Source organism: Anabrus simplex, chromosome 1 (genome assembly GCF_040414725.1).
Source record: "Anabrus simplex isolate iqAnaSimp1 chromosome 1, ASM4041472v1, whole genome shotgun sequence".
Taxonomy (NCBI): Eukaryota; Metazoa; Arthropoda; class Insecta; order Orthoptera; family Tettigoniidae; genus Anabrus; species Anabrus simplex.
Genome location: NC_090265.1, coordinates 687,142,065 through 687,169,401, shown reverse-complemented (window position 1 = coordinate 687,169,401; position 27,337 = coordinate 687,142,065). Strand labels below are relative to the sequence as shown.

Genomic DNA, 27,337 nt, shown 5'->3' with positions numbered 1-27,337 from the left:
GTGAATGGTTGAATGCGGGTGTCACTGTCCACAACAGATGAACGACCGGCCATCCAGCCACCTTCGATGACTGTGACTGGTGACATCTGAGACGGATTATCAATAGTGGCAGAAGGGCAACCGCGCAACAAGTCATGGCTCAATTCAACACAGGCCGTGCTAGACACGTCTCCCAGTGGACAATCCGTAGAAACATGGGTTCTATTGGGTATGGGAGCCAGCGCCGCACACGTGTGCCACTGTTAACCCAATGTCATCGGGCACAACGATGCGCATTTGTCGCCAGTCACCAGGGATGGACACTGGAACAATTGCACAACGTGATATGGTCGGATAAATCACGATTTCAACTGCACCATGCCGATGGGAGGCACCGTGTATGGCGCAGACCACATGAAGCGATGGATCCCGCCTGCCTCGAAGGTGTGGTCCAGGGCACTGGTGTCTTTGTTATGGTCTGGGGTGCGTTTTCCTGGTATGGAATGGGCCCCCTAGTTGTTCTGGAAGAGACTTTGAATGGTACGCGGTATGTTGAGCTGCTCGGAGACCATCTCCACCCATTTGGGCCTTCCAGCGCCCAGACGGTTCTGCGGTGTTTCAAGATAATAACGCACTGCCACATCACTCCCACGTCGCCCGGGAATGGTTCCAGGAACATGCAGCGGAGGTCCAATGACTGCCATGGCCAGCCAGGAGCCCCGATATGAACCCTATCGAGCATATCTGGGATGTCCTGGAACGCAGGCTCTGTGCCATGGATCCTGCACCCACTAACAGACCAACATTGGCAGCCGCCCTGCAAACGATTTGGTGTCAGCTGCGTCCAGAGGACTACCAGGGACTTGTCGACTCACTTCCACGGTGTCTCGCTGCAGTTCGCAGGGCCAGAGGAGGCCCACACGCTATTAGTTGACTATCCCATGACATTTGGTAAGTCAGTGTAGTTTTGACATTCAGACAAGGAGGGAAAATTGTATTGAAAGAGTGAGAGATTATCGATGCCTGCTTCCTTTAAGTGCCTGGGATGCTACTACATTCTGCACCTGCCTACGACAGTGTTCTACAAGAACCTTATTCAAATCATCATCATCATCATCATCATCATCATCCTAAACCATCTCCAGTTTCCCGGGTGTGGTATATGAGCCTCCTCCATCTCATCCTGTCCTTGTACCATTCTTCCTCCACCAACTTGTCCCAATCATCACCTCTCAGCAGTACATCGCTCTTAACTAAATCTATCCATTTCCTTCGTGGCCTTCCCACGGGTCATCTTCCTTCTACCTTTCTGTCAAATTCCTTCCTAGCAGTTCTGTTTACTGGCATCCTCTTCATGTGACCAAACCACTTCAGTCTTGATATCTGAATCTTATTGAGGAGAGAATCATCTATTCCTACTTCTTCTCTAATTTTCTCATTCCTAATCTTGTCTTTCCTGGTTTTCTGGATCATAGTGCGTAGGAATTTCATTTCAGCTGCCTGAAGTTTGGAATTATCTCTATTGGTCAGTGTTGTGGTTTCGAGACTGTATGTAAGAATTGGTGTATAATAGGACTTGTACAATGTCATTTTTGTTTTCATGGGTATTTGCTCATCCCACAGCAGGTGTCTTACCTGATGGTAAAATTGTGTTGCCTTATTGATTCGATTGTTCACCTCATGTTTTGCTAGGTTGTCATTTGATATAACGCTACCCAAGTATTTGAAAACTGGAACGCTGTCCAGTTGAGCTTCATTTAACATGACTATTGGTTCTGCTCCTTCCCCATACACTTTCATCACCACCGTCTTGGTCTTGCTGATGTTTAAACCATATTTCTTAAACTCCTCATTCCAGCTTTGTATTCTCTCTCCCAATTCCTCTTCTGAGTCACTCCAGATTGCAACATCATCTGCAAATGTGAAGGCTTTGATATCTCCATGTTCTTTCCTTTTAATAGATTTCATTACTACATCCATTACAATAATAAATAGAAGTGGTGACAATGAGCTGCCCTGCTGCACTCCTCTCTTTGTTTCAAACCAGTCCGACAAACCACATCCTACTTGAATACAGCTTCTGTTTCCACTATACAACATTTTCACTTTGTCTATAAGGCTGACTCGCACTTGAAGTTCTTTCATGCATTGCCAAATTCTTTCCCTTGGTACACTATCGTATGCTTTCTCAATGTCCAAAAATATTAAAAATAAAGGCTTGTTCTTCTCCCAGTATTTTTCCATTAGCATCCTAATTGCAAATATAAGGTCTGTAGTTGACCTACCTGGTCTGAAACCATACTGCTCTTCTTCCAAAATTGGTTCAACAATATCTCTGATTCTGGTCTCTATTATTTTTTCCAATATTTTCAGGACATGAGACAGTAGTGTGATACCACGGTAATTAGTACATTTTCGTCGGCTTCCTTTCTTGAACAGAGGTACAATGATGCCCATCTTCCAGTCCTCAGGAATAGTATTTTCCTCCCATATCTTGTTAAGCAGTCTGTAGAGCCACTGGATTCCTGGAATTCCTGCTGCTTTCAGCATATCTGCACTTAGTTTGTCTATGCCCACTGCCTTTCCTTTCTTCATGCTCTTGAGCGCATTTTCAACCTCAAGCCATGTAATTGGTGGTTCAGTTGTGGTTCCTCGGCTTGGCTCTCCTCTATCCGTTGTTACGTTTTCTGTATCTCCATTCAGCAACTTTTCGAAATAGATCTTGTATTCCTGTTTAATTTCTCCCTCTTCTTGTGCCAGAGTTCCATCATCACGTTCTATTGCTTTTATGGTCTCTTGATCCCTTCGCTTGTTTTTCACTACTCTGTATAGCAATTTCATATTTCCTCTACTGTCCTCTTCCAGTTTGTCTGCAAACTCATTCCATTTCTTCTCTTTTTCTTCCCTTACAATGTTCTTTACAGCAAGTTTCTTGTTCCTGTATACTCCTTGAAGTCTTTGTATTTCTTGTTCATTTCGTTCTTGTCCCTGTTTTTGTTTTTCCTTGTCCAGTGCCTTCTTTATTTGGTTTCTTTCTTTCACCGCTGTTTTCACTCTATCATTCCACCATGGTGTCTCCTTTTTTCTTTTGATAGAACTTGTAACTCCACATAGATTTTTGGCTTCTCCCACAAAGGTGTCTTTGAAGGCCTTCCATTCTTCATTAACGCTGGTTACTTCACACTTCGGCAAACTCTGTTGAATCCTTAGTTTGTATTCTTCCTTTATTTGGACTTCTTGCAACTTCCAAGTTTTAACCCTTGGTTTTTTCATAATAAGTTTCTGCGTTTCTTTTGCCTTATGTTTGAAGTCTACTACCAACAATCTGTGGTCACTGTCCATGCTTTCGCTAGGGATGACCTTTACATCTGTGATGTACCTGCCACCATCTTTATTTGTGATTACGTAGTCAATCAATGTTCTATACTGGCCATCCCAACTGTACCTTGTTATTCTGTGACTGTCTCTTTTTTTGAAGAATGTATTTTTGATTATAAGATCATTTCTTCTGCACAGATCTAATAGTTGTTCTCCTTCTGGGTTCCTTTGTCCAAATCCATGTGGACAAATGATGTTCTCGTACCCAAGTCCATCTACCCCAACTTGCGCATTTAGATCTCCAATAATAATAACATTTTCCTCATTAACTGTATCTTCCAGGTCTTGCCGAAATTTCTCTTTGTCTTCCTCACTGCAGCCTGTCTGTGGGACATACACTTGTATGATGGTGTACTTAGTGTTCTCCAGTTTCATGAACATTTGAATGATTCTATCACTTTTGCAGATAACTTCAGCTGTAGCATCAGTCCTTTCATTAATTAAGAATCCAACACCATTTTTCGCTACCTTCTCCTGTCCACTCCAGTATAATTTATAACCTCCACGAAGTGTCTTACTTCCAATCCCTTTCCATTTGGTCTCACTTAATCTCAATATTGATATTTTTCTTCTATTCATCATGTCTAGGAGTTCTTCTGACTTTCCAGTTAATGATAGAATCTTCATAGTTCCAATTCGGTATTTGGGTCTCTTTTTTATTTGGGGTTTCCTTTCAGAACATTGTATATCATCAGCCTCTTACGGTCATCATACTTTACAATTGTCTGAGAGGACGTGTCAGTCCGGTCTATAATATTCTTTCCGAGGCTCTTTTTCTTATTGAAAGCAACTGTACTCCATACTCTCCTGCTGACTTGCTAGGCCTAACGCATAAGAGGATTTTCTTTCAGGGTTTACTCCCTTAGCCTTTGAGGATGCCTTCCTCGTCCTACAAGGCAGTAGGTTCCATCTGTACACCCCAGAAGGATGGGTTGCCTCTTCCGCCATCTCCGCCGTACCGAAGTCCATCTTCTCCGCCGTAGATGCCGTTGAGGTCTTCACCCTTAACCCAGGGCAAGGGCCCTCCATATTTATGACCCCTGGAGAGAGGGTGTCCCAGTATTTTAAAACCCCCAGGAATTGGGCTACCTGTTGGTCCGCGGGTTGTATTGGTTATTTCAACCAGCCCTACATACTGTAGGGGCCCCCTATCCGCCACCTGGGGACGCGCTCTGTAGGGGTCAGGTTCCCCTGGTTACTTATTGGAAGTTAACCCCACCCACAAGGAGTAAGGTTATTCAAAGAAGAAGGAAATGTGGAGCATGTATTGTACCATGGATGCCATGATGACTCAAGATCGGAAACAATCAAATTATGAGGTACGACATGTCATGACACGATTTGCGGTACACGGCCTTCATCACAGAATATGTGACAATACGAAACATGGAAGATAGGAAAACTTAAAGGGTCCACCTTTTCAATACAAAAAATGTTATAGTTTATTTATAACATGTATTTGCACTTGGAACTAGTTTCGACGCTGTTTGGCGTCATCATCAGCCAAAATGTGGGAAATAGGCCAGCATGTAGGCATTTATATTACACAAGGCGTTACATTAAACAATACACATCTTACAAGGAGATAAAAACAGGGACGAATATAGAAACAAATGAATCGTTGAGAAAGCAAGATGTGTGGTTAAGGTTATTTTTAATATGTATAACTTTTGCTTTCTCAACGATTCATTTGTTTCTATATTCGTCCCTGTTTTTATCTCCTTGTAAGATGTGTATTGTTTAATGTAACGCCTTGTGTAATATAAATGCCTACATGCTGGCCTATTTCCCACATTTTGGCTGATGATGACGCCAAACAGCGTCGAAATTAGTTCCAAGTGCAAATACATGTTTATACATTTTTTGTATTGAAAAGGTGGACCCTTTAAGTTTTCCTATCTTCCATTCTCAGTTCAATACGGACAAAAATGAAATTCTTAGGTTTAAATATGAAACATCATGATCTGCAGGAGGATTGTATGTGTCGGCTATGCGAGAATCATTGTGATCGTTAGGTATCACCTCCAAGAATGTGGGAATAGAGTGGTGTCTTTGACCAAATCTTACTGATTAACACAGAGAATTACATATTGTATTCTAAGTGAACATTTATTAATCTATTTATATACTTTGTATATATCTATTTCATGGCCATTGGCTGCATTAAATTATATTATAATCTAAACAGATTATTTATGAAACAAAAGTGGACATGTTTTGGCTCTTGGAGCCATCATCAGCACACAAACACTTAAATAAGATTAAAAGCACTTTAGCTTATAGCTGAATGAAATGATTTTAACATAAATATGTTTGAAAGAAAGATCATGAATGCAGTTTTGATACTTGAGGCAATTCAAAACAAAATATTGTAGATCATTGATAAAAAGTACGTAAATTAACCGTAAGATGGCTGAATATGTAATATTAAGATTAAATACACCAAAGATGAGAACTTCACTCTTGAGCTGCTGCAGGGCAGCCATGCAATAATTTAATAGAGAAGAATGTAAAGTGTATAGGTGAATAGTAGCTGTATCAAATGTAGTATTTTGTCAAATAAGTGTATATATTTAAGTCATATAGTCAATATGGACCAATATGCTTGATTACTTGTAATGTAGGTAACAACTCAGTGGCCTATAATGTTGGCTATAAACAAAGTTTCCTTGTGACCCCTACACACGATGCCACCGAACAGTTATAAACAGGAAGAGGCTGGACTATTGTGGAAGAGGGCACAGGAAGAAGTCATTATATAGAGCAGTTCCTTGACTCCCCCTCCCCTTCCTTATATCACAGTCTCTCTTCCGTTGCTCCTTACTTGCTGAACAGACAAAAATTTATAATAAAGATCTAAGCACTGCTGTGTTCTTGTTTCAGATATTGCAGGCAATAAACTGAAGCTTTTAACTCTCGTGGAGAGGCTCGGGGGTGTTCTGACAGACACAGACGCAGCTGTACGAGCACGCGGCACTCATGTTCTTTCACAAGTTTTGCAGCATTTACCAACAGATAGTTTGTCACAGATGGAGTGCAGCTACCTGTCAACGTTTTTCTGTGATCGTTTAAAAGATTACCATGTTGTGACACCTTCAGCATTGCAAGGAGTTTTAGCTTTAGTAAGTATATATATCATATTTCTTACTTTCATTATTTTTTTCGTAGGTCATTGGTAGGTGCCATGGGGGTCCCTAATCCTGTCTCACATTGTTATGAAAAGGACAAAATAGAAACAATGACTCGTTGATAGTTGCCAACTTTCTGTAGGAGTAGGCACTAGAGAAAATAGGCTTTATACAGGGTGTAACAATAAGGCATAGCCAAATTTTCAGGACATATTCCTCACATGTAGAAGAAGAAAACATGTTATAAGGACGTGGGTCCGGAAACACTTTATTTCCATGTTAGAACCAATTTTCTACAACGCTACACAGTACATTAACCCAAGATGTGCCAGAATCGCAAAAAGTGCTCATCGCTCCTTCCTGTAGTGCCAGGATTGCTTTTTGAGATCCTCAGTAAATGCATGTTTTCGTGACTGTTATGTCATCTGTTAGTGAAACAATCGTACTACATCAACTTGAATGTCTCTAGTTCATACTTATCCGCACTAATGTCGTGTTTGGTAGTATTTGTTGGAGTTTCATGTCTATATGAGTCTTGTATCTATTGGTTGTCATGTGACTGTAGTAAACAAACTTGGCAGCATCGAAATCAAAACATTACATACATACATTATCATTATAGACTGTTATGCCTTTCAGCGTTTAGTCTGCAAGCCTCTGAGAATTTACTAAACGTCGCCACAATCCTCGATTTGCAACTAGTGTTGTGGCCTCATTTAGTTCTATACCTCTTATCTTTAAATCGTTAGAAACCGAGTCTAACCATCGTCGTCTTGGTCTCCCTCTACTTCTCTTACCCTCCATAACAGAGTCCATTATTCTCCTAGGTAACCTATCCTCCTCCATTCGCCTCACATGACCCCACCACCGAAGCCAGTTTATGCGTACAGCTTCATCCATCGAGTTCATTCCTAAATTAGCCTTTATCTCCTCATTGCGAGTACCCTCCTGCCATTGTTCCCACCCGTTTGTACCAACAATCATTCTTGCTACTTTCATGTCTGTTATTTCTAACTTATGAATAAGATATCCTGAGTCCACCCAGCTTTCGCTCCCGTAAAGCAAAGTTTGTCTGAAAACAGACCGATGTAAAGATAGTTTCGTCTGGGAGCTGACTTCCTTCTTACAGAATACTGCTGATCGCAACTGCAAACTCACTGCATTAGCTCTACTACACCTTGATTCAATCTCACTTACTATATTACCATCCTGGGAGAACACACAACCTAAATACTTGAACTTATCGACCTGTTCTAGCTTTGTATCACCAATCTGACATTCAATTCTGTTGAATTTCTTACCTACTGACATCAATTTAGTCTTCGAGAGGCTAATTTTCATACCATACTCATTGCACCTATTTTCAAGTTTCAAGATATTAGACTGCAGGCTTTCGGCACAGTCTGCCATTAAGACCAAGTCGTCAGCATAGGCCAAACTGCTTACTACATTTCCACCTAACTGAATCCCTCCCTGCCATTTTATACCTTTCAGCAGATGATCCATGTAAACTACGAACAGCAAAGGTGAAAGATTACAGCCTTGTCTAACACCTGTAAGTACCCTGAACCAAGAACTCATTCTACCATCAATTATCACTGAAGCCCAATTGTCAACATAAATGCTTTTGATTGATTTTAATAATCTACCTTTAATTCCATAGTCCCCCAGTATGGCGAACATCTTTTCCCTTGGTACCCTGTCATATGCTTTCTCTAGATCTACGAAACGTAAACGCAACTGCCTATTCCTCTCGTAGCATTTTTCAATTACCTGGCACATACTGAAAATCTGATCCTGACAGCCTCTCTGTGGTCTGAAACCACACTGGTTTTCATCCAACTTCCTCTCAACGACTAATCGCACCCTCCCTTCCAAGATGCCAGTGAATACTTTGCCTGGTATACTAATCAATGAGATACCTCGATAGTTGTTGCAATCCTTCCTGTTCCCTTGCTTATAGATAGGTGCAATTACTGCTTTTGTTCAATCTGAAGGTACCTTACCAACACTCCATGATAATTTTACTACTCTATGAAGCCATTTCACCCCTGCCTTCCCACTATACTTCACCATTTCAGGTCTAATTTCATCTATTCCTGCTGCCTTATGACAATGGAGTTTATTTACTATCCTTTCCACTTCCTCAACATAATTTCACCAACATCATTTTCCTCCTCCCCATGAACTTGGCTGTTTGCAACACCACCAGGATGATTTCCTTTTACATTGAGATGATGTTCAAAATATTCCCTCCACCTCTCCAGTGATGCCCTGGGGTCTATTATGAGTTCACCTGAATTACTCAAAACACTGTTCATTTCCTTTTTCCCTCCCTTCCTAAGATTCTTTATTACTGTCCAGAAAGGTTTCTCTGCTGCTTGACCTAGCCTTTCCAGGTTATTACCAAAATCTTCCCATGACTCCTTTTTGGATTCAACAACTATTTGTTTCGCTCTGTTTCTTTCATCTACGTACAAATCCCTGTCTGCCTCGGCCCTTGTTTGGAGCCATTTCTGATAAGCCTTCTTTTTACGTTTACAGGCTGCTCTCACTTCATCATTCCACCAAGATGTTCACCTTTTCCCATCTTTACACACAGTTGTTCCTAGGCATTCCCTTGCTGTTTCTATTACAGCATCCCTGTATGCCACCCATTCACTTTCTATATCCTGAACCTGCTTACTGTCTACTGTTCGAAACTTCTCACTAATCATATCCTTGTACTTCTGTCTAATTTCCTCGTCCTGGAGATTTTCTACCCTTATTCGTTTGCAGGCAGATTTCACTTTCTCTACCCTAGGCCTAGAGATACTTAGTTCACTACAGGTCAGATAGTGGTCTGTATCATCGAAAAATCCCCGAAAAACTCGTACATTCCTAACTGATTTCCTGAATTCAAAATCTGTTAAGATATAGTCTATTATGGATCTGGTACCCCTAGCCTCCCATGTGTAGCGGTGAATAGCCTTATGCTTGAAGAATGTATTCGTAACAGCTAAACCCATACTAGCACAGAAGTCCAGCAAACGCTTCCCATTCCCATTAGCTTCCATATCTTCCCCACGTTTACCAATCACCCTTTCGTATCCTTCAGTTCTATTCCCAACTCTCGCATTGAAATCGCCCATTAGCACTATTCTATCCTTGCTGTTGACCCTGACCACGATGTCACTCAATGCTTCATAAAACTTGTCAACTTCATCATCATCTGCACCCTCACATGGTGAATACACGGACACAATTCTTGTCTTAATTCCTCCCACTGACAAATCTACCCACATCATTCGCTCATTTACGTGCCTAACAGAAACTATGTTCCGTGCAATGGTATTCCTGATAAAGAGCCCTACCCCAGACTCTGCCCTTCCCTTTCTAACACCCGTCAAGTACACCTTATAATCTCCTACCTCTTCCTCATTATCTCCCCTTACCCGAATATCACTTACTCCTAGCACATCCAGATCCATCCTCTTTGCTGACTCAGCCAGTTCTACCTTCTTTCTTCCATAAGCCCCATTAATATTGATAGCTCCCCATCGAATTCCATTTCGTTCTCCAAGTTGTTTCCAAGGAGTCCCTCGCCTGTCAAATGGGAGTGGGACTCCATTACTCCCATAGGTCCGAGGCTTGCTTAAAGTGTTCTGAGCTCGGTAGATTCATGAAGTAGGATGCTGCCCTACTTGCACATAGTCCAAGTGAGGATCTCTCCTCTAACGGGTTATGGACCACCGGTGAATTGTATAGTCCTAGCCGCCTGAGCACAAGGAGGGCCAGGACTCAGAATATGTCCGAGATGCCCACTCCCATTCCATAGCAACTGGTATCCCGACTCTCAGGACCACTTACTAGGCCACTCAGCCGTTGCCCATGGTTCACGAACTAGGACGTGACTACAGTAACCCACAAACATGAACCATTCGAAATCAAAAACATTGCTAAATAAATTGGATATTTTACAAGCTTTTGATGAGGGGTAATGACTTTAGTGAAATTGATAGTGAAAATGATTCTGAGGATATTGAAAATCCAGGTGAGGCTGGAGGAAGTGTGGATACACCATTGCAAACAACTGAGGAAGTGCGCTGTATGTGCGATGACAGTAGAAAAGCGAGGGCGATCCAGATATTGGTGTCCAAGATTTATGTAATGTGGGAGTCCTTGAAACATGCTGGAATCAATTAGAGCTCTTCTTCAGAGCAAGGTGACACAAAAGGAAGAAAGCCTAGGAAGAGGAAGTAGAATCAGAATAGGCTGCAAGGAAAAAAGTGAATGTTTTCTTTTTCCCTTGTTGTGACATGAAGTTGTCTAATTACATATAGATTTCCTTGAAACTTTGAGGGTTATTTCAGCTTTATATGGGGAACATTTTGTAATTTTTTTTTGGTTATGATATTTTTTGTACAATATCACTTGTATTTTCAAGATAACAAAAATTCAAACCAACAAAAAGTTTGCTTTCCATAAAGGATCTAATATTTTCATTTTTTAATATGTCTTTTTATTGTGAAACAACTCTTTCTAATCAAAATGGTGCATATATTTCTGATAATATTTACCAAAATTTTATAAAATATTTTCTAAACCACTACAGTTCCAGCATTAACGCATGGCACTACAGAATATAGCATTGGCGCTTGTAGGGATAACCATGCAAAACACACAGAAACAGAATGTACCAGCATACCACATGAAATGTTCAAAATATCCTCCGTTAGCACTGATACATGCATTCGGGAATACAACAGCGCTGTTGAGGTTCAATGCATTGGCAGGTTGATGTATGTATGAATGCTAATGGATGGTATTTTGAACATTTCATGTAAGAAAGAGTTCCATATCGTATGCTGGTACGTTTTGTTCCTGTGTGTTTTGCATTATTAATGTACTGTGTAGAGTTGTAGAAATGAAGCATTTCTGGACCCATGTCCATATAACATATATTCTTCTTGTACGTGTGAGGAATAGATAGCAGGTAGGGAACCTTTTTGGAGGCAGTCCTTCCCAGGGAGTGGTGCCCCTGCCTATGTGAGTCCCAGGGCACACTGACCCGGTGTGTAACATCTGGTAAGGGTCCCAGCTCAGGGTTACGAGTGAAGACCTCAACGACTTCTACAGCGGAGAAGTGGACTTCGGTATGGTGGAGATGGCAGAAGAGGCAGCCCTGTATTCAGGGATTAATATGAGTACAACCTGCTGCCTTGTACGTTGAGGTGACTGGACACCAAAGGCTATGTGAGAAAACCCTGAAAGAAAATCTCCATCTGTGTTAGGCTCAGCAGGTCAACAGAAGGATTACTGAAGAAGTTGCTTTCAAGAATAATACAAGCCTCGGATGTAGGAATTCATGACGACGACATCAGTTTAGTGCGAATGACGGTTTACAGCCCGATGTTACACCAGCTACCCAAACCAAACGAAGACAAAGTATCAGAGTGGGAACATTAAATATCTTGACATTGACAAACAAAACTGAAGAGCTTGTCAACCTCATGGAAAGGGGGAAACTTTTGATCATGGACCTGAGTGAAACAAAGTGGAAGAAAACTGGGAAAATGAATATCAGATTGGACTATAGTCTCTACTGGTCTGGAAATGAAGTAGGGTCTAAGAATGGAATAGGAGTTTTAATACATAAAGACATAGATGCTTGTAGTGAAGTTGAATTTGTTAGTGAAAGGATAATTAAGTTATCTGTGAACTTAGGACGGAAAATGTACAATGTGATCCAAGTCTATGCTCCACAGATAGGATGCTCAAAAGAGAAAAAGGCCAACTTCCTTAATAACTTGGAAGAACACACTGAGTATGACAATCTAATTGTAATGGGTGATTTTAATTCACAAGTTGGCTCACAACAAACAGGATATGAATCCATACTAGGCCCTGATGGAATGGGAAACAGAAATGAAGAGGGAGAATATATGCTAGATCTATGCATGAGAAACAACCTGATAGTGAGTAACACTTTGTTCAAGAAAAGGGATTCCCATAAAATCACGAGGTATAGCTGGGATGATAAAATAGGTACAGTAATAGATTATATTCTGATAGATCAAAATGTATGGAAAAATGTCAATGATGTTAAGGTCATTCCAAGTAAAGACCTTGGTGGAGACCATAGACTGTTGGTTGCAGTTATTGCAGATGAAAGACCTCCAAAAGTCTGTAACAAAAGAGTCCCAAAAATAAAAACTTGGCGACTAACCGAGCCAAGTGTAAAGGAAGAATTCAGGGAAGGTGTCTGCAGGTTGTTGTCGAGAGAAGAACTGAAATAGGTAGATGAAGAATGGGATACTCTAAAGAAGGTTGTGGTTGTTACAGCAGAAAAAGTATGTGGATGACAGAGTCAAATAAGAAAACCTAAAGAAACTGCCTGTTGGAATGATGATATTAAAAAGGCTCTCAATGACAGAAACCGTGCAAGAAGATCCTTATATCAAGCAAGAACGCCGGGAGATCAACATGAAATAGAGAAGCTGTCACTTTACAGAAAGAAAAAATTACAGGTCAAACAGTTGATTGTAGCTGAAAAGCAGAAATGCAATGAAGATCTGGCTACCAAAATAATGCGGGATGGAAATAAAAAACTGTTATACAGTATTGTTAAGAATAGAACAACTCAAAATGAATCTATCCAATCTGTAGAACTTTCTAATGGTGAGGTGACTAGGGATAAGACTAAAATATTACAGGAGTTCCAAAGGCACTTTGAAACTTTGCTGAACTGTTATAAAAATGTCATTCCATTAGACGACGAACCTTATGATTTTGGCAGCACAAATACCACTAGTCTGACATGGTTGGAAGTAGAGACAGCAATATCTAAGCTGAAAAACAACACATCAACTGGATCAGATGAATTAAGTGTTGAGATGATCAAAGCACTAGGAGAGGTAGGACAACAGTGGATGTACAGGGTACTGAATAGAATCTGGAAAGAGAATGTAATACCCAATGACTGGAAGCAAGGAGTCATCATCCCGCTGTTGAAAAAAGGTGATAGAAAGAAATGTACCAACTACAGAGGTATAACTCTGCTGTCATATGGCCTCAAAATCGACGAATCCATCCTTGAGAGCAGGATTAGAAAATATGTTGAACCTACACTTGAGGAGGAACAACATAGATTTAGACCTCATAGATCAACTATAGACCTCATTTTTGCCACCAGAATGCTCTATGAGAAGTATTGGGAGAAAGGTAAAACACTTATAACTGTTTTTCTGGACTTTGAGAAAGCATATGACCATGTACCACGCAGGCATATATGGGAATGTTTGAGAACATAAGAAAGTGCCTGATGACATCATAGCTCGAGCACAACGATTATATGATGAAACCAAGTGTTGTGTCTAGATCGAAGATGGAAGGTCAGGTTGGTTTGAAACGAAGAGTGGAGTCCAGCAAGGGAGTTGTCTTTCACCACTTCTCTTCATAATCATAATGGATAAAGTTTTAAAAGCGGTTAAGAGAAAGGATCCAACAACTAACGCTCTGGTTTTTGCTGATGATGTAATGGTATGGGGTGGGACAGAAGCGGAAGTACAAACTAGACTAGATCTCTGGCATGAAACTTTTACAACCTTAGGTCTCAAAATCAGCAAAACGAAGACAGTTGGCTTGGTGATGAGTAGAAACTCTCCATCTGTTCATCTAAGAATTGGAGATACGGAGATGGATATTGCAGGCAACTTCCAGTATTTAGGTAGTGTTCTGTCATCAGACAATACCATACATCAAGAGATTAGTAACAGAATACAGAAAGCTTCCAAATTCTATCATGCTGTACGTCAAATACTTTGGGATGAAACATTTCCGTTAGTTTCAAAGATCAGCTTGTACAAAATATATCTAGTACCTTTATTGTCGTATGGCCTGGAAGCAGCACACTTACTGGACCAACAAAGAAAGAGTCTTCTTCGGGCATCAGAAATGAAGTTCATCTGTTCTTGTCTACAAAAAACAAAAATGGATAAAATAAAGAATGTGGATATCCGACAACAGCTTGGATTGAAAAGAAGCTTGCTGGAGACTCTAGAAGTGAAGAGATTGCAATGGTATGGTCACATGAAAAGAATGAACCCTCACAGTACTCCTCGAACATACTTTGACCACAATGTTGGTGTCGCATATATGAGCGGCATCTGTGGATGGATAGAACAAACTGGAGGAGGCTCGTACACAACCGCACCTGGCTTGCTGGAGCGAAGAAATGATGGTGATGACGATGATGATGATATGTGTGAGGAATGTGTCGTGAAAGTTTGACCCTAACTTTGTTACAGCCTGTATATAGTGGCTGTCCTCTGAACTCGCCTGTTTGGGACTGGACCCTCGGTTGGGAAACACAACGGTCGATTACATTGATAGATTAAAATAAAGGGCCTATCCAGCATTTTAGTACTATTATTTCAGATTCATCTTGTTTGGTACAGTATCTCAAAACTGATTTGGCTTATAAAGTTTGTTTAGTTTTAGTAATCTACAATATCACAAAATATTTAAACATGTTAAAAATAGTATAAGAGTTCAGTACACACATACCAGTGTGATTGTTAGCCGTAAACATTAGATCCAGTCCATAGCCCAACAGCTGCATTTTTTACTCTACGGCTCGGTCAAGTATTCACTGAAGTAAATGTTTGAAAAATTGGAGATACTGTCATTAAACCAGTAAAAGCTACAAAAATGTAAACATATGAAGCTGAATTTACTCAATCCCTTATCCGTCAAAACTTTCTCCACTAGTCATATTTAAAATCTGAATTTTCTTTTGTGTTACTTGCATTCAACTTTAAGGGGAGTATGAATGGTAGCCTGCTACTGTTGAATTTGCTAAATTTTCTCTAGTTTTCCCATTTTCTAAATAAGTACTTCATGCAGCTTAATGAAACTTTTGCAAGTTTCTTATACATACTTCTTGTACTTACCCCTCTAGTTTGATTGCAGTAGGTTACATATTCTGGGAGTTGGGATAGAATTTCTTCCGTTTTTTTATTGGAAATTTTCCTTACAGTTTTGGGCATTTTACTGCAAATATACAAGCTATCTCTACAATTCTGGAGGTATAGTATCATAATGGTATTATAAATTAACTTTGAAAAAATCAAGAGTCTGTCTGCTATATTTTCTGTGAAAACAGGTTATTTGTCTAAAGAAATAAGTTCTTAAGAATTTGCAATTAAAAATTAAATATATTAAAACTCTCTTTTTAATAAATAATGCATTTAGGCCTATACAATTTTGTAACCATTTCTGGGGGAAAATGAAAACAGTTTGCACAATTTATTATTAATTATTTAGCTCTATTAATTATTATTATCATAAATTATACCTATAAAATTGAACTAATTTTCTGTTTGCATAGATTCTTGTGATTAGGAACATTATTCACATCAAGTCATTATCACTGTACACAATATTGTTATAGGTGTAAATCATGATAGTAGCATCATAGTTTTCAGTGTGTCAATAAGAAAAGTTATATGCACAAAATAATGTCCATTTTTAGAGATTTTATTATGTATTTAAGGTATGCTATTTATAATCTATGATTATGGTCCAAGTAAACTATATAAATACATGTACACAAAATGTTATGTTCGAACATCGAGGGCATTCAGCCTGGACAAGGGTAGAGGAGAAGCATTCACTGGGTCATTCCAGTCACCCTCAGATAGTTGATTTGGGTATTCTTGGATGATGTGGGTAATTGTTTGCTCTTGGGCTGCACTATCACAACTTGCAGAAAGAGAGTATGCGCCACTTATAAAGTGATGCACGACATCTTCCATAGTCGGTTCGGGCACGGTTCAGTCAGCACCATGTAACTCTTGACAGTAGAGTTCTTGGAATAGTTTGTGTGGGGTCTTCTAGTTGGACATGGAGGGATTTGGGATTGGCTTCCACATGTCCTTCCACATTTTTTTGATCTGGAATGGCTCCAGTTGTTTAATAACGTCATCAGTCCAAAATGGCTTCCTTGAGTTTAGACATGAGTTGGGTTACTTAATATCGAATAAATTGGCAGGTTCTTGAAGCCGACAGAATTGTACTTCCTCCATTCATGTGCAGCTGCTTGCTGTCTACTGAGCTGTGATGGGGGTACAGTGGCCAGCACATACTGCCAGATCTTGGGTGTTGATCTTATGGTGCCTCTTATGATCCTCATGGTTTTGTTAAATTGTGTATCGACTTTGCTTTTGCAGGCACTTCTGTACCATACTGGCGAACAATAATAGGCCACAGAGTAAACGGTAACACCATTCCTGCTGAGTGGAGGGTGTCGGCTTGGGCACCCCAAGTAGTACCATTTAGTGTTTTAGAAGGAGCTTTGTGTTGAGGATCATATGTATGTTAACCATCAGCGTTAGCTTGATGTTCTATTTCACTTTCCTTGCATTCTGGTTTATTTTGATCACTATCACTGTTATCAGTATTTTTGTCATCACTTTCGTTGCATACTACACCCCCATTCACCGGCTTCCGATTCAGATATGTCGCCAGTATCATAAAAAACTTGCCTAATTTCATCTGTCTTATTGCATTCAGCCATTCTTTGTTTACTAATGCATGGGCAGTTGACCTAGGCTCAGGTGACTGGCTGCAGTGCCAACTGAAAATAGTTGTACGGCTGTCTGTCAAATAATACCAAGATTTTACGAAGTTCCCTGGCCAGCTAGAAGATGATAAATATGTTGATTCCCATAGGGGAGCTGAAATATTTGTTCCGAATGAGTAAATTTATAATACCAATATAGTTGGTCCGTTATTGGACATTATAAATTTTCCAGCTAACTCATTCCTGGTTGCCAGCGTTTTGCCCCAGTGTGCTAAGTTGGGCTCATCAGTTGGTAAATAACACACCCACCAAGATGCATGGCTAGTGCTAGAGTCGGTTATTCTCAGCTACTTACGATCCTTCACTTGGGCCCAAATCAGTTCTATGGCATTTAAATGGCAATTGCAAACAATTTCTCGGGCCTGGCTCCTTAGTGGAGTACCGCGTCCGAACGGCTTTCTTCTCTTGGGAGCTTCATCCTTAGACGTAGGCGTCGACATGACAGAATATGAAATTCACACACAGGCCTGAAATTAACCTACTATATAACTACTGATCGAAATATTAAACTACCGGTAAGCTACTACATTAACTATATCACTATTGTACTCTGTTACACACTATTCACTACAATATAACGCGCTATACTATTAAATAATACTAAGCAACAAATCTACAAACTCTACACTACGAAATATAAACGAACAGCCGAGCATAAAGACCGCCAAAAGAACTGAGCACAATACAACACACAGCTGATAGCACGTGGTTACAGTAAACAACAGCTTGACAACACTGCTAACCGGAACTGGAATCTAACGGGCTCTATCGGAGCGATCAGCTGTCTATGATTGGCAGTTGATTAATGCACTTACTCTCCACCAAAAGGCAGCGCTCAAACGTCAAGTCGAAACTCATAATAACTGAACTATAGAACTGACTTGTTCAGTCATCAGAAGTACGAGCACAAACAGTATTGAGTGCAGTATTGAGTATTGATCGCATGATGCCTCATAATCTGCAACCTTCGGGCTGAGCAGCAGTCGCTTGTTAGGTCATGGACTTCTGGGGCTGTTGTGCCATGGGGACTTTATCATTTAGTCTTTTCCTGTTTTATCTGGTTTTCTTCTTATCCTACACTTCCTACATCATGACTGAAGATTTGTCGCGACAGCCCCTAAATGAGTGTTGAATCCTGCTTTCCTAATGAAGCTGGGAAGCAGAAACCATTTTTCTTTCTTTTTTTTTTACGTTGCACCGACACAGATAGGTCTTATGGCGACGATGGGATAGGAAAGGAGTGGGAAGAAAGCAGCCGTGGTCTTGATTAACTTACCTGGTGTGAAAATGGGAAACCACGGAAAATCATCTTCAGGGCTGCCAACATTGGGGTTCGAACCCACTATCTCTCAGATGCAAGCTCACAGCTCCACACCCCTTACCACACGGCCAACTGGCCTGGTCAGAAATGAACTTGCTGGGGCTGAGAAGAGATGAATGTAGAAGAATTGGGGTTGATAAGGAGAGAGCCTGTCTATGTGAAGGCGGCAGTGTATGGAGATATGCAGATGGTCTTAGTCTCCTCTTTCTGTAGCTTCCTTGTCCCTCACTGACGTGTCATTTTGTTCTTGTACTCCTTTCATGTTACTTCCTTTCTTTCTCTTTATGACTTGATATGTCATTTGTTTCTTTCCAGTTCTTAACTTTATTTGTGAGATATCATTAGAGTTGAAGCTTTCACTGTCAGTTAGAGAATCTTTATTTACTTGACAATATTATTTTAATTTTGTATTTGTTGATAATGAAAATTATAATGTTTTTGTACACAGGCAAAGATGGAGAATGCTCCCAAAGATATGGCGGTAAATATACTTACTGTGATGTTTCAACATGTTTCGTGTCAGTCATTAAAACCTGAAAATCGGAGATGTGTCTTCCAAATTTTCCAGTTATTCATTCATAAATATACTGAAGGTAAGTTAAAAACTCAGAGCGCTACTAATTAGGAGTAAATATTTAATAATAATACTTGAATGGAGACCTAGGGTAACTCGAAGAGATGATACTACTTATATATAAATAAACAAATACACAACAGGTTGCGTCACGTATAGAAAGATGAGAACATGAATAGGAACAAGTCAAGGAATACCTATATATATTTTTTTCAAAATCTGGTGGCAAAAGTTGGGACGTGGAAATTATTTGTGATGTTGCTTCTGACATACAGAAAAGTTGCTATTTTTCTGCACACAGTGTTGGCAACTCTGTTCCCGTCACTGGCGAAAAGTGTGCTGCATACGTACTGTGTGATTTGCATGACATCAGTTTAACCTCTTAACATACCAATTATTTACAAAATTGTGATCTTTTTTACCTAATTTTTTAATTGTTAAAATGGGCTATTTATTGAAAACTAATGACAGTGGTAACAATAAAAATACATTTTTCGAACTTAACAATGAAATATAAGCCACCAAAAAGTTCCTGCTTTAAAATCCCGAGTATACTCGTGATATTTTTTACGGGTTCTAAAATAAATAACACAGCAGTAAACAGATGGCAAGTAATACAACATGACACTCAATACTGTTCAAATGTTTGTGGCTGTGTGAAATGCCCTAAAACAAGGATCAACACACAATGCTACATCGCTGGAAAGCCGCGAAAACGAACTGCCCGAGTCACCGATATCCAGTACGGTTGAGTCAGAGACATCTGTTGGCAAAAATAGGACCCTCAAGTAATAATTTCACAAACATCTGGCGGAAATGTTGAGAAACAACAAGAAACGAGTATATTCGGGCTTTTAAATTAGGTACTGACCAATGAGAGACATTCCCGAGTATACTCGGGATTTTATTTTATATAAATATATAAAACCCCGAGTATACTCGGGCTTTCATGTTAAGAGGTTAATTAGTAGCGTGTGTTTAGAATGGCTGGTTTGAGTGCTCATTACAAGCTGGCTCTTGTTTTATATTATATTAAGAAAGTATGATGTGGACAAATGTTGCGGTACAGGTTTGGCGAAAAAATGAAGCTTGTCTTGAAAGGGCCCCAAACATGTGCAGACTTCTGGAATATGTAGCTGCACAGACTTGCCTCCTGGAGGGTAAGTCGGAAGTATCCAGTTGCCCACACATGCTCAGGCTAAATGATTATTTACGGAGGAAGTTGAATACGTCACGCTCAGCTGTTTTCTATTTAAGATTATGCGCTTCGGATGGTTGAAAAATGTATACGAATTGAAATTATTTAGATAGACGGTATAGAAGATGAGTTGTTACTTGGACATAATGTAGCGCTCTGCACAAAGAAGACGTGCAAAAAAAAAATTAAAAAAAATTGCAGTTTCATATTTATAGGTTGCCACGTTTACATTTTCTCTGAGCTAGTGCTTTCATTGCAAAGTCTCCAGCTGAATTCAATCAGCGCCAGAATGTCAGAGACTTGCCTGCAGCCTTTTTGTCGGCAGACTTATCGGCCATACACACAGATACATGTCTAAAGAGACTGGTTTGCGCAGACTTAGTCGGGCGTAAGTCTGCGCGTGTATGGGGCCCTTAATGGTAACTGTTGGGCATTTTGTGGACATGAAGCAAATTTTCCATAAATTGGAAAGAGAATATGTGAATATATGACCAAAAAAAGACAAAAAATTCCCTTTCTGCGAGCTGCTTCATTCTTGATTATTTTAACCATGTCCTGTCAAAAATAATAATTAATGGTATAATTTTCAGATGAAATCTGTTAATGAATGCTTTCTTTTTCAGGTATTTTCTTAATTTCTGTTACACTGAATTGGTTTTGACAGACTGAAGAACCTCACACTTATAAATTGACTAAGTTTAAACTGAAGAGAATTGGCTTCAAAAAAGAAAAAAAAAGACACAATTTGGATGTGTGGTCTTAAGTGAAATGTGTATGTTAAAAGCTACGGCGATAGCAATGACTGGTTTTATGGCTAGCTGTGGATAGCTCATGGGTGTTTTTGAATGAAATAACTTCAGTTTTCAGAGAAAAAACAGCATTGTACTCAGTCTTCCATACCAGAAGACACCATGCACCGTAAACGCTATAAAGCGCTAGATGTAGAATTGGGCGAGTAAGGACTTACATTCATGGAAAAAGAAACTATGACCTTTTTCTACAATTTGCTTTATGTCACACCGGCACAGATAGGTCTTATGGCGACAACGAGTGGGACAAGGAGTGGGAAGGAATCAACCATGGCCTTGATTAAGGTACAGTCTCAGCATTTGCCGGGTGTAAAAATGAGAAATATGACCTTTTTAAATTTACTGGCATGTAGGCCATATGGTTTATTATTAGTATTATTATTATTATTATTATTATTATTATTAATATTTATGAAGTGTGCCTGTATACGCTGGTGTTTCGATTTATGAAGTTATTTACGTCTATTATTATTATTATTATTATTATTATTATTATTATTATTATTATTAACAACAACTTTATTGGCCACATTGGACCACTTGAGTCTTCCATGTACACGTTTTCTCTGAAGGTTGTACTGTAGGCGTAGGGATGTGGCAACCCCATTGCCCAGTGGGAAATCACTGCAATCAGCTACCTGAGTATTGGCGGGAAAACCATAGGACTGATTGCAGAAACCATGACTAGTTTTAAGCCATAGACAACGTCCTACCTAAACGACATCTAAAACTAGCACGGTCTTCCATTGCATAAACAATGTTCAGTTGATGTTTAACTAGACATCGCTTAAAGTTTCAATATTGGTTTGAAAATGAGGATAGAAGTATCTTTTACGCAGCTCTTTGCTTGTTGCAACCAATGAAATTCGTCGGTGCGTGCGCCGTAGGTCAGTCAGCTGTTTGTCTTCCTACACATTACTCAAATATGGCTAAGCATGAGAATGACTTGCCCACAGATAAGAGTACTGTATTGCTTTCGGTGGAAATTAAATCTCATAATATTATCGACACTAAGCGACGCGCCACTGTACGGGGATGTGTAGCTTTGATTATAGCATTGTTATAGTGAGTGTAATCTACTCATAAATACGGTAGCTTGGACGAAGAGAGGATGAAGTAATAGTAGGGTGTAACCGAGTGTGTTGTACGGGCCATATAGATGTAGCTTGCATTCTGGAGATTCTAGGTTCAAAACGCATTATCGGCAGCCCTGAATATGGTTTTCCGTAGTTTCCTTATTTTTACACCAGGCAAATACTAGGGCTGTTATTATGGACACGGCTCTTTTTCCCCAATCCTCTTTAAACAATAATCACCACCATCACCACAACTTGCCTTTTCCTATCTGATAGTTGCCAAAAACTTACGTGATTATATATATAAAAACCCCATACAACCTACTTTTTAGTTTTCATTATTATGTGTGTTTACTTGCTAGTGAATATAAATGAATCCCTCCTGGTTGATGTATGTGACAGCCCTCTGACGATCAGGACACCTATTTCTGAAATGTATCTAGTCCAAGTGACCCATAATTCCATGGAAATTACCCCATGTATATAATAAAATATATCGGTTGCCAAGAATTGTATTCAAGTTGACAATTACCGAACTGTCCCTTTGTCAGTCTCAAGAAACAAGTCTCTCGTAAAACGAAACCTTATTTTAAGATCTCTCTCCCCGTATATGTCAAACGAATTGCTGCAATTTAGCAGTGGGGGACCCACAGACTAACCTTTCTTACCGGAATCGTCTCAACATGATCATACAAATTATATGTTTCGTGGTACATAACCTATGATTGTGATTCAGTCCTCTCATTTGAGGTTAAACAGTGCTTTCGGTAGTGTTTAAACATGACCGGTTGTACATTGGTTTTAGACAGTGTCTAAGTGATAAATAATGTCTCTGCAATGTGGCAGCCATACTTAGGCATTGTTTAACCGTAGACATCGTCTAAATACCGTTTCTGCAATCGGCCCATAATGTTTGTGGGGTATGGAGGAAATACCTACTCCCAGTCCTGAACAACTAGGATGAAATAAGAGAGAAAGCCTTCTTCACGATTTCATAAAATCATCATCTCTCATCTTCACCTTTCTAAATAACATTTATAAGTGTAATTCAAGGTTTTATCCTCCTCTCAAGGTGACACCTTAGACAGTCGACCATGAATGTATTATTCAAATAAGTTCTTCAGGAAAACGAGACAGAGGAATCTGAGCGTTTACCTTTTTTTTTAACCTCTTAATTATATTTTTGAAGATTGTTATTAAAAATCGTCCAGATGATTATTGAAGAATATTTTGTTTATCTAGAGTTGAAGATGCTTGGTCCAGACTTCGTATTTGGCTTCATGACAGCAATCGATGGAGAGAGGGACGCTCAAAATCTCCTCATTGTGTTTCGAATGCTGCCGTTCTTTCTGAAGACTTTCCCTTTGGGTCACCTGTTGGAAGACATGTTTGAGACCATGGCCTGTTATTTCCCTGTGGACTATAGGGCAGTAAGTATTGTGTGAAAACTTTGAAAATTCATTTGCTCTTTGTTTCTCTTTATAACCTGTACTATGTAGTTTAGCATGCCTAGAAATTTGTTCTTTATTCCCTGTTCCTTTTTCTGTAAACCAGTCATTTTAAACCTGTTGTTTGACCACTCAGCTCAATGCATAATTAGAAATGAGTTGGTTATGCATTACAGGTTGCAAAGCTTGCATTCTGGAAATGATGGGTTTAAAGTCCACAATCAGCCTCCCTGAAGATAGTGTTCCATCCATTCCCTTTTTCACACCAGACAAATGGTGGATCTGTACCCTAACAAATACTATGGCTGCTTCATTTTGTGTCCTAATCCTTTCCTATGACAGTGTTATTGAATAACTGTGTTGATGGGACATAGAGTAGCTACACCAAGAACAACTGAATTTTCACTACATTCTTAAACTAACGAACTGCTAGAATTTTCTTTCAGTTCATTGATTATATTGTAGGTTGCCTTCACATTTGTTCTCATTTTTATTTTAGGCTATTTATTAATATAACTTCCCCCATGAGGAGGCTGTCACAAGGACAAAGTATATCGACTACACAGTATTTTGTCTTCTAAGTTTCTGGGCATCGCAACAAGCTGCTGGTAACTCTGGAATCCACTTGTCATAAAAAGAAACTTATAGTCATTGGGGTTTTCTCGAGTGCTTAGTACTGTTGGATCATAATATCCTACAAAACGTAGCAAAATTTACAGAAATTAGAGCCTGTGAAGATCTCCAGGACGATAGATGGGTACTTGAGATTGAGCAACTGTGGTGAAACGAAAAGGCAGAGAAATGGACAACAAGATCTTACCCTCCTCCTCCTCCTTTTTATCATGTATGCGCATGGCATGGATGAAGGAAAAGTTTTTTCCCTCAAACTTCTGTGGTCACAAGTGTGGGAACTGCCATTTTGACATGCCTCAGAGTTGTGTAACGAAATAGTGTCATGTAACAAAATGTGTAACGGAACTGTAACCTAGCAACCAGACAGGCTATGATGTAAAGTATGGATGGGCAGACGGACAGATGGTGTAACCTAGCAACCATGCAGGCTTTTCCTTATGGCTGGCGGTCATCTGAAATATCCGGCAGTGACACTTCATAGAGCTCTTACATTCAAACCGCATTGTAAGAGTAATAAGATGAAAATATCCACATGAAACAATCCTATTGGCAAACTGGGGTCACAATTGGCCACAATCCTCAATCTGCACTTCAGCAAAGGCACTGTGTTTTTCTGCTGGTGCTGAATATGCATCCCCATTTTGGTGCAATTCATTTCATGCCAGACAGGTAGATAACGATCCTCAGTGAAACTTGCATGTTGATTACAGGTTGCTTAAAACCTACTCCAACAGATAGCTCTTTTACCTGGGCGGAATAACTCCATCGTGTGTGCATAGAGAATTAACTTCCAACAGGAAGAGGATTAAAGTGGAAAGAACATTGCCCCCTCGCTGGGTGGACGTAATCTGTAATTAATACAGAGATGAGTAGTGGCCCAGTAGGTGTTAATCTATCAGTGTGGATCAGCCTGATGTCTGTAAAGAAAACGGAAAAAAAAAGTGAAAAATTCTGAACCGCTATGGTGAAACGAAAAGGCAGAGAAATGTACAACAAGATCTTGCCCCCCTCCTCCTTCTCCTCTCTCATTCGTCATTTAAGAGTGCATAAAGGTTATTTTTCAAGACCAAACTAGTCAAGATTGAATGTTACACAATACCTTGCTAGTATCTTCAATTTACAGTATAATGTTTTGTGACATGTGGACATAAGTGTCATCAGGTTTTCCATCACAGACTGATTTTAATATATTTCCTCTTTCTTAGATGTCTTTGTATATTCCAGTATTTTATTTACACTAGTTTTTTAAATCTGTGTGGCTGAAGATGGCCCGAGTGGCTGAAACTAGTCCCGTGTGCTAATATTGTGATGATAATGTAACTAATTATTGAGGAAATTTAGTTGTGTCATTAGCTCTGTATTGAATAGTTGGACCTATTTTACTTACGAAGTGTAACAACTGTCAATAAGGATCATCATTCAATTTTTATCATTTGGTACAGTTTTATGTCATGTACTTTTTCCTTAATGCTGTAATATATTACTAAATATTTGGTATATTGTGTGTTACTAATTGTAAATTTAAAAGTAATTATGTTGTTTATTATCAGGAGAACCAAAAGAATGCAGTATCTCGGGAAAGCTTGGCTGAAGCACTTGCCCCATGTCTTACAGCCATTCCAGACTTCGCACAGTACTGTATCCCTCTTCTTGTGGAGAAGCTGGACTCTAAACTGAAGTTGGCCAAGCTGGACTCATTTCATCTTGTGGTAAGTTCATGCTGCAAGTAGTTTTCATCTAGATATGTAAACTTAATATTCTTATGTTAAAAGAACAATATTCTTGTCATATTAAATAGTTGTGTGCACAGTCTGAAAAATTCTGATTTTCAAATATAAGTACTGTAGATAAATGATAAACACAATGCCAAGCTGATGTGGGCAGATAGAGCAATAGTAAGGATGAACAAACAAGAAGACAAAAAAGAAGGACAAAATTTGCATATTCATATGCTACTGTCTTCATGGATAGGCTTCATCATAATTAGAGGCACCTGTTCATGGTGAAATTTTTTGCGTAATTTTATCAATTTTTAAAGTTATTTTGGTATATTGGTGCTTTTTTTATTTTATTTTGTCAGTAATTTTGCTTAATTTTATTTCCACTTTTCAGCCATAAAAGCTAAACCATTAGTCTGTAAAAGACCAAGATATCATAAGTTCCATATTACTGGGAGCAGAGCTGTTCTCCTATCAGACATTATATTACTGTAGATGTCCACTATAGCGAGTACAGCATATAACGAGAACCCCCATTATTTTAATACTATACACTGAAATTAAGTATGGGATACATCTCTAGATATGGCAGAGCGCATCACTGATTTCAGAGGTTAGCTTGTGTTTTCTCGCATCTGATTAAATTTCGGAAAGGCTATTCCCACGTAAATTTATGGCGACAGGGTTATCATATCTCTATGGCGCTTGAAATATGTTTTCATCGTACATATAGTACGTTTAAACCAGGTTGGGTGATGCTGTTTGAATAAGAAAACTGAAACGTTTGCCACAAAATGCAATTGAACATCTTCAGTATTGTTTTCTCGTCATGTACACTTCCGAGCTCTCTCGTCAACATCCGAAGGCGATGTCGGAGTCAATTAGTAATACCTGTCGACTGCTATTCTCTAAAGAAACTTCGAAATGATAAAGGATAACACATTTTCGTAACATATGCTTAAGTAACGTGACCGAAAGCAATTGTTAATTCGTTAGAAATAAAAGCTGAAGTTAACGATCGCTTAATTTTAATGTTATATACTGATATATAGTAAGAATGTGATATGACAGAGTACATCACTGATTTCAGAGGGTGGTTTGTATTTTCTCACGTCTAGTTAAATTTCGGAAAACTATTCCCATGTAAATATTTTGTGAGGAGGTTATCATTTCTCTACATGTGCTTGAAATATGTTTTCACGATACTTTTATGGTCAGGTTAGGTGACGCCGTTTGAAGGAGAAAACTGAAACTTTGCGACAGAAGCCTCTGGAGTGATACTATAATTTTTTCAGAATGAAATTAAACACACTTTCACGTTGTAACAGATTTCGAAAAATAACAAGCAAATGAGCCGTAGTGTGGACATCATCAACAAAAATGCAAAACTGATTGCCATTTCATACCGATTTTAATGTGTAGGAGGTTTTTCTCGACTTTTGCGAAACATC

At 39.3% G+C, this 27,337-nt stretch overlaps 1 protein-coding gene across 1 annotated transcript in view; it reads left to right on the top strand.

The window, feature by feature from the left end:
* Mms19 (MMS19 nucleotide excision repair protein) overlaps positions 1 to 27,337 on the top strand; it is a 187,216-nt gene that overhangs the window by 22,514 nt on the left and 137,365 nt on the right. Inside the window, exons 2-5 of the mRNA XM_067135913.2 lie at positions 6,241 to 6,479; positions 18,879 to 19,023; positions 23,330 to 23,517; positions 25,719 to 25,877. Coding sequence (XP_066992014.2) covers positions 6,241 to 6,479; positions 18,879 to 19,023; positions 23,330 to 23,517; positions 25,719 to 25,877 — 731 coding nt within the window. The remainder of the gene's footprint in view (positions 1 to 6,240; positions 6,480 to 18,878; positions 19,024 to 23,329; positions 23,518 to 25,718; positions 25,878 to 27,337) is intronic.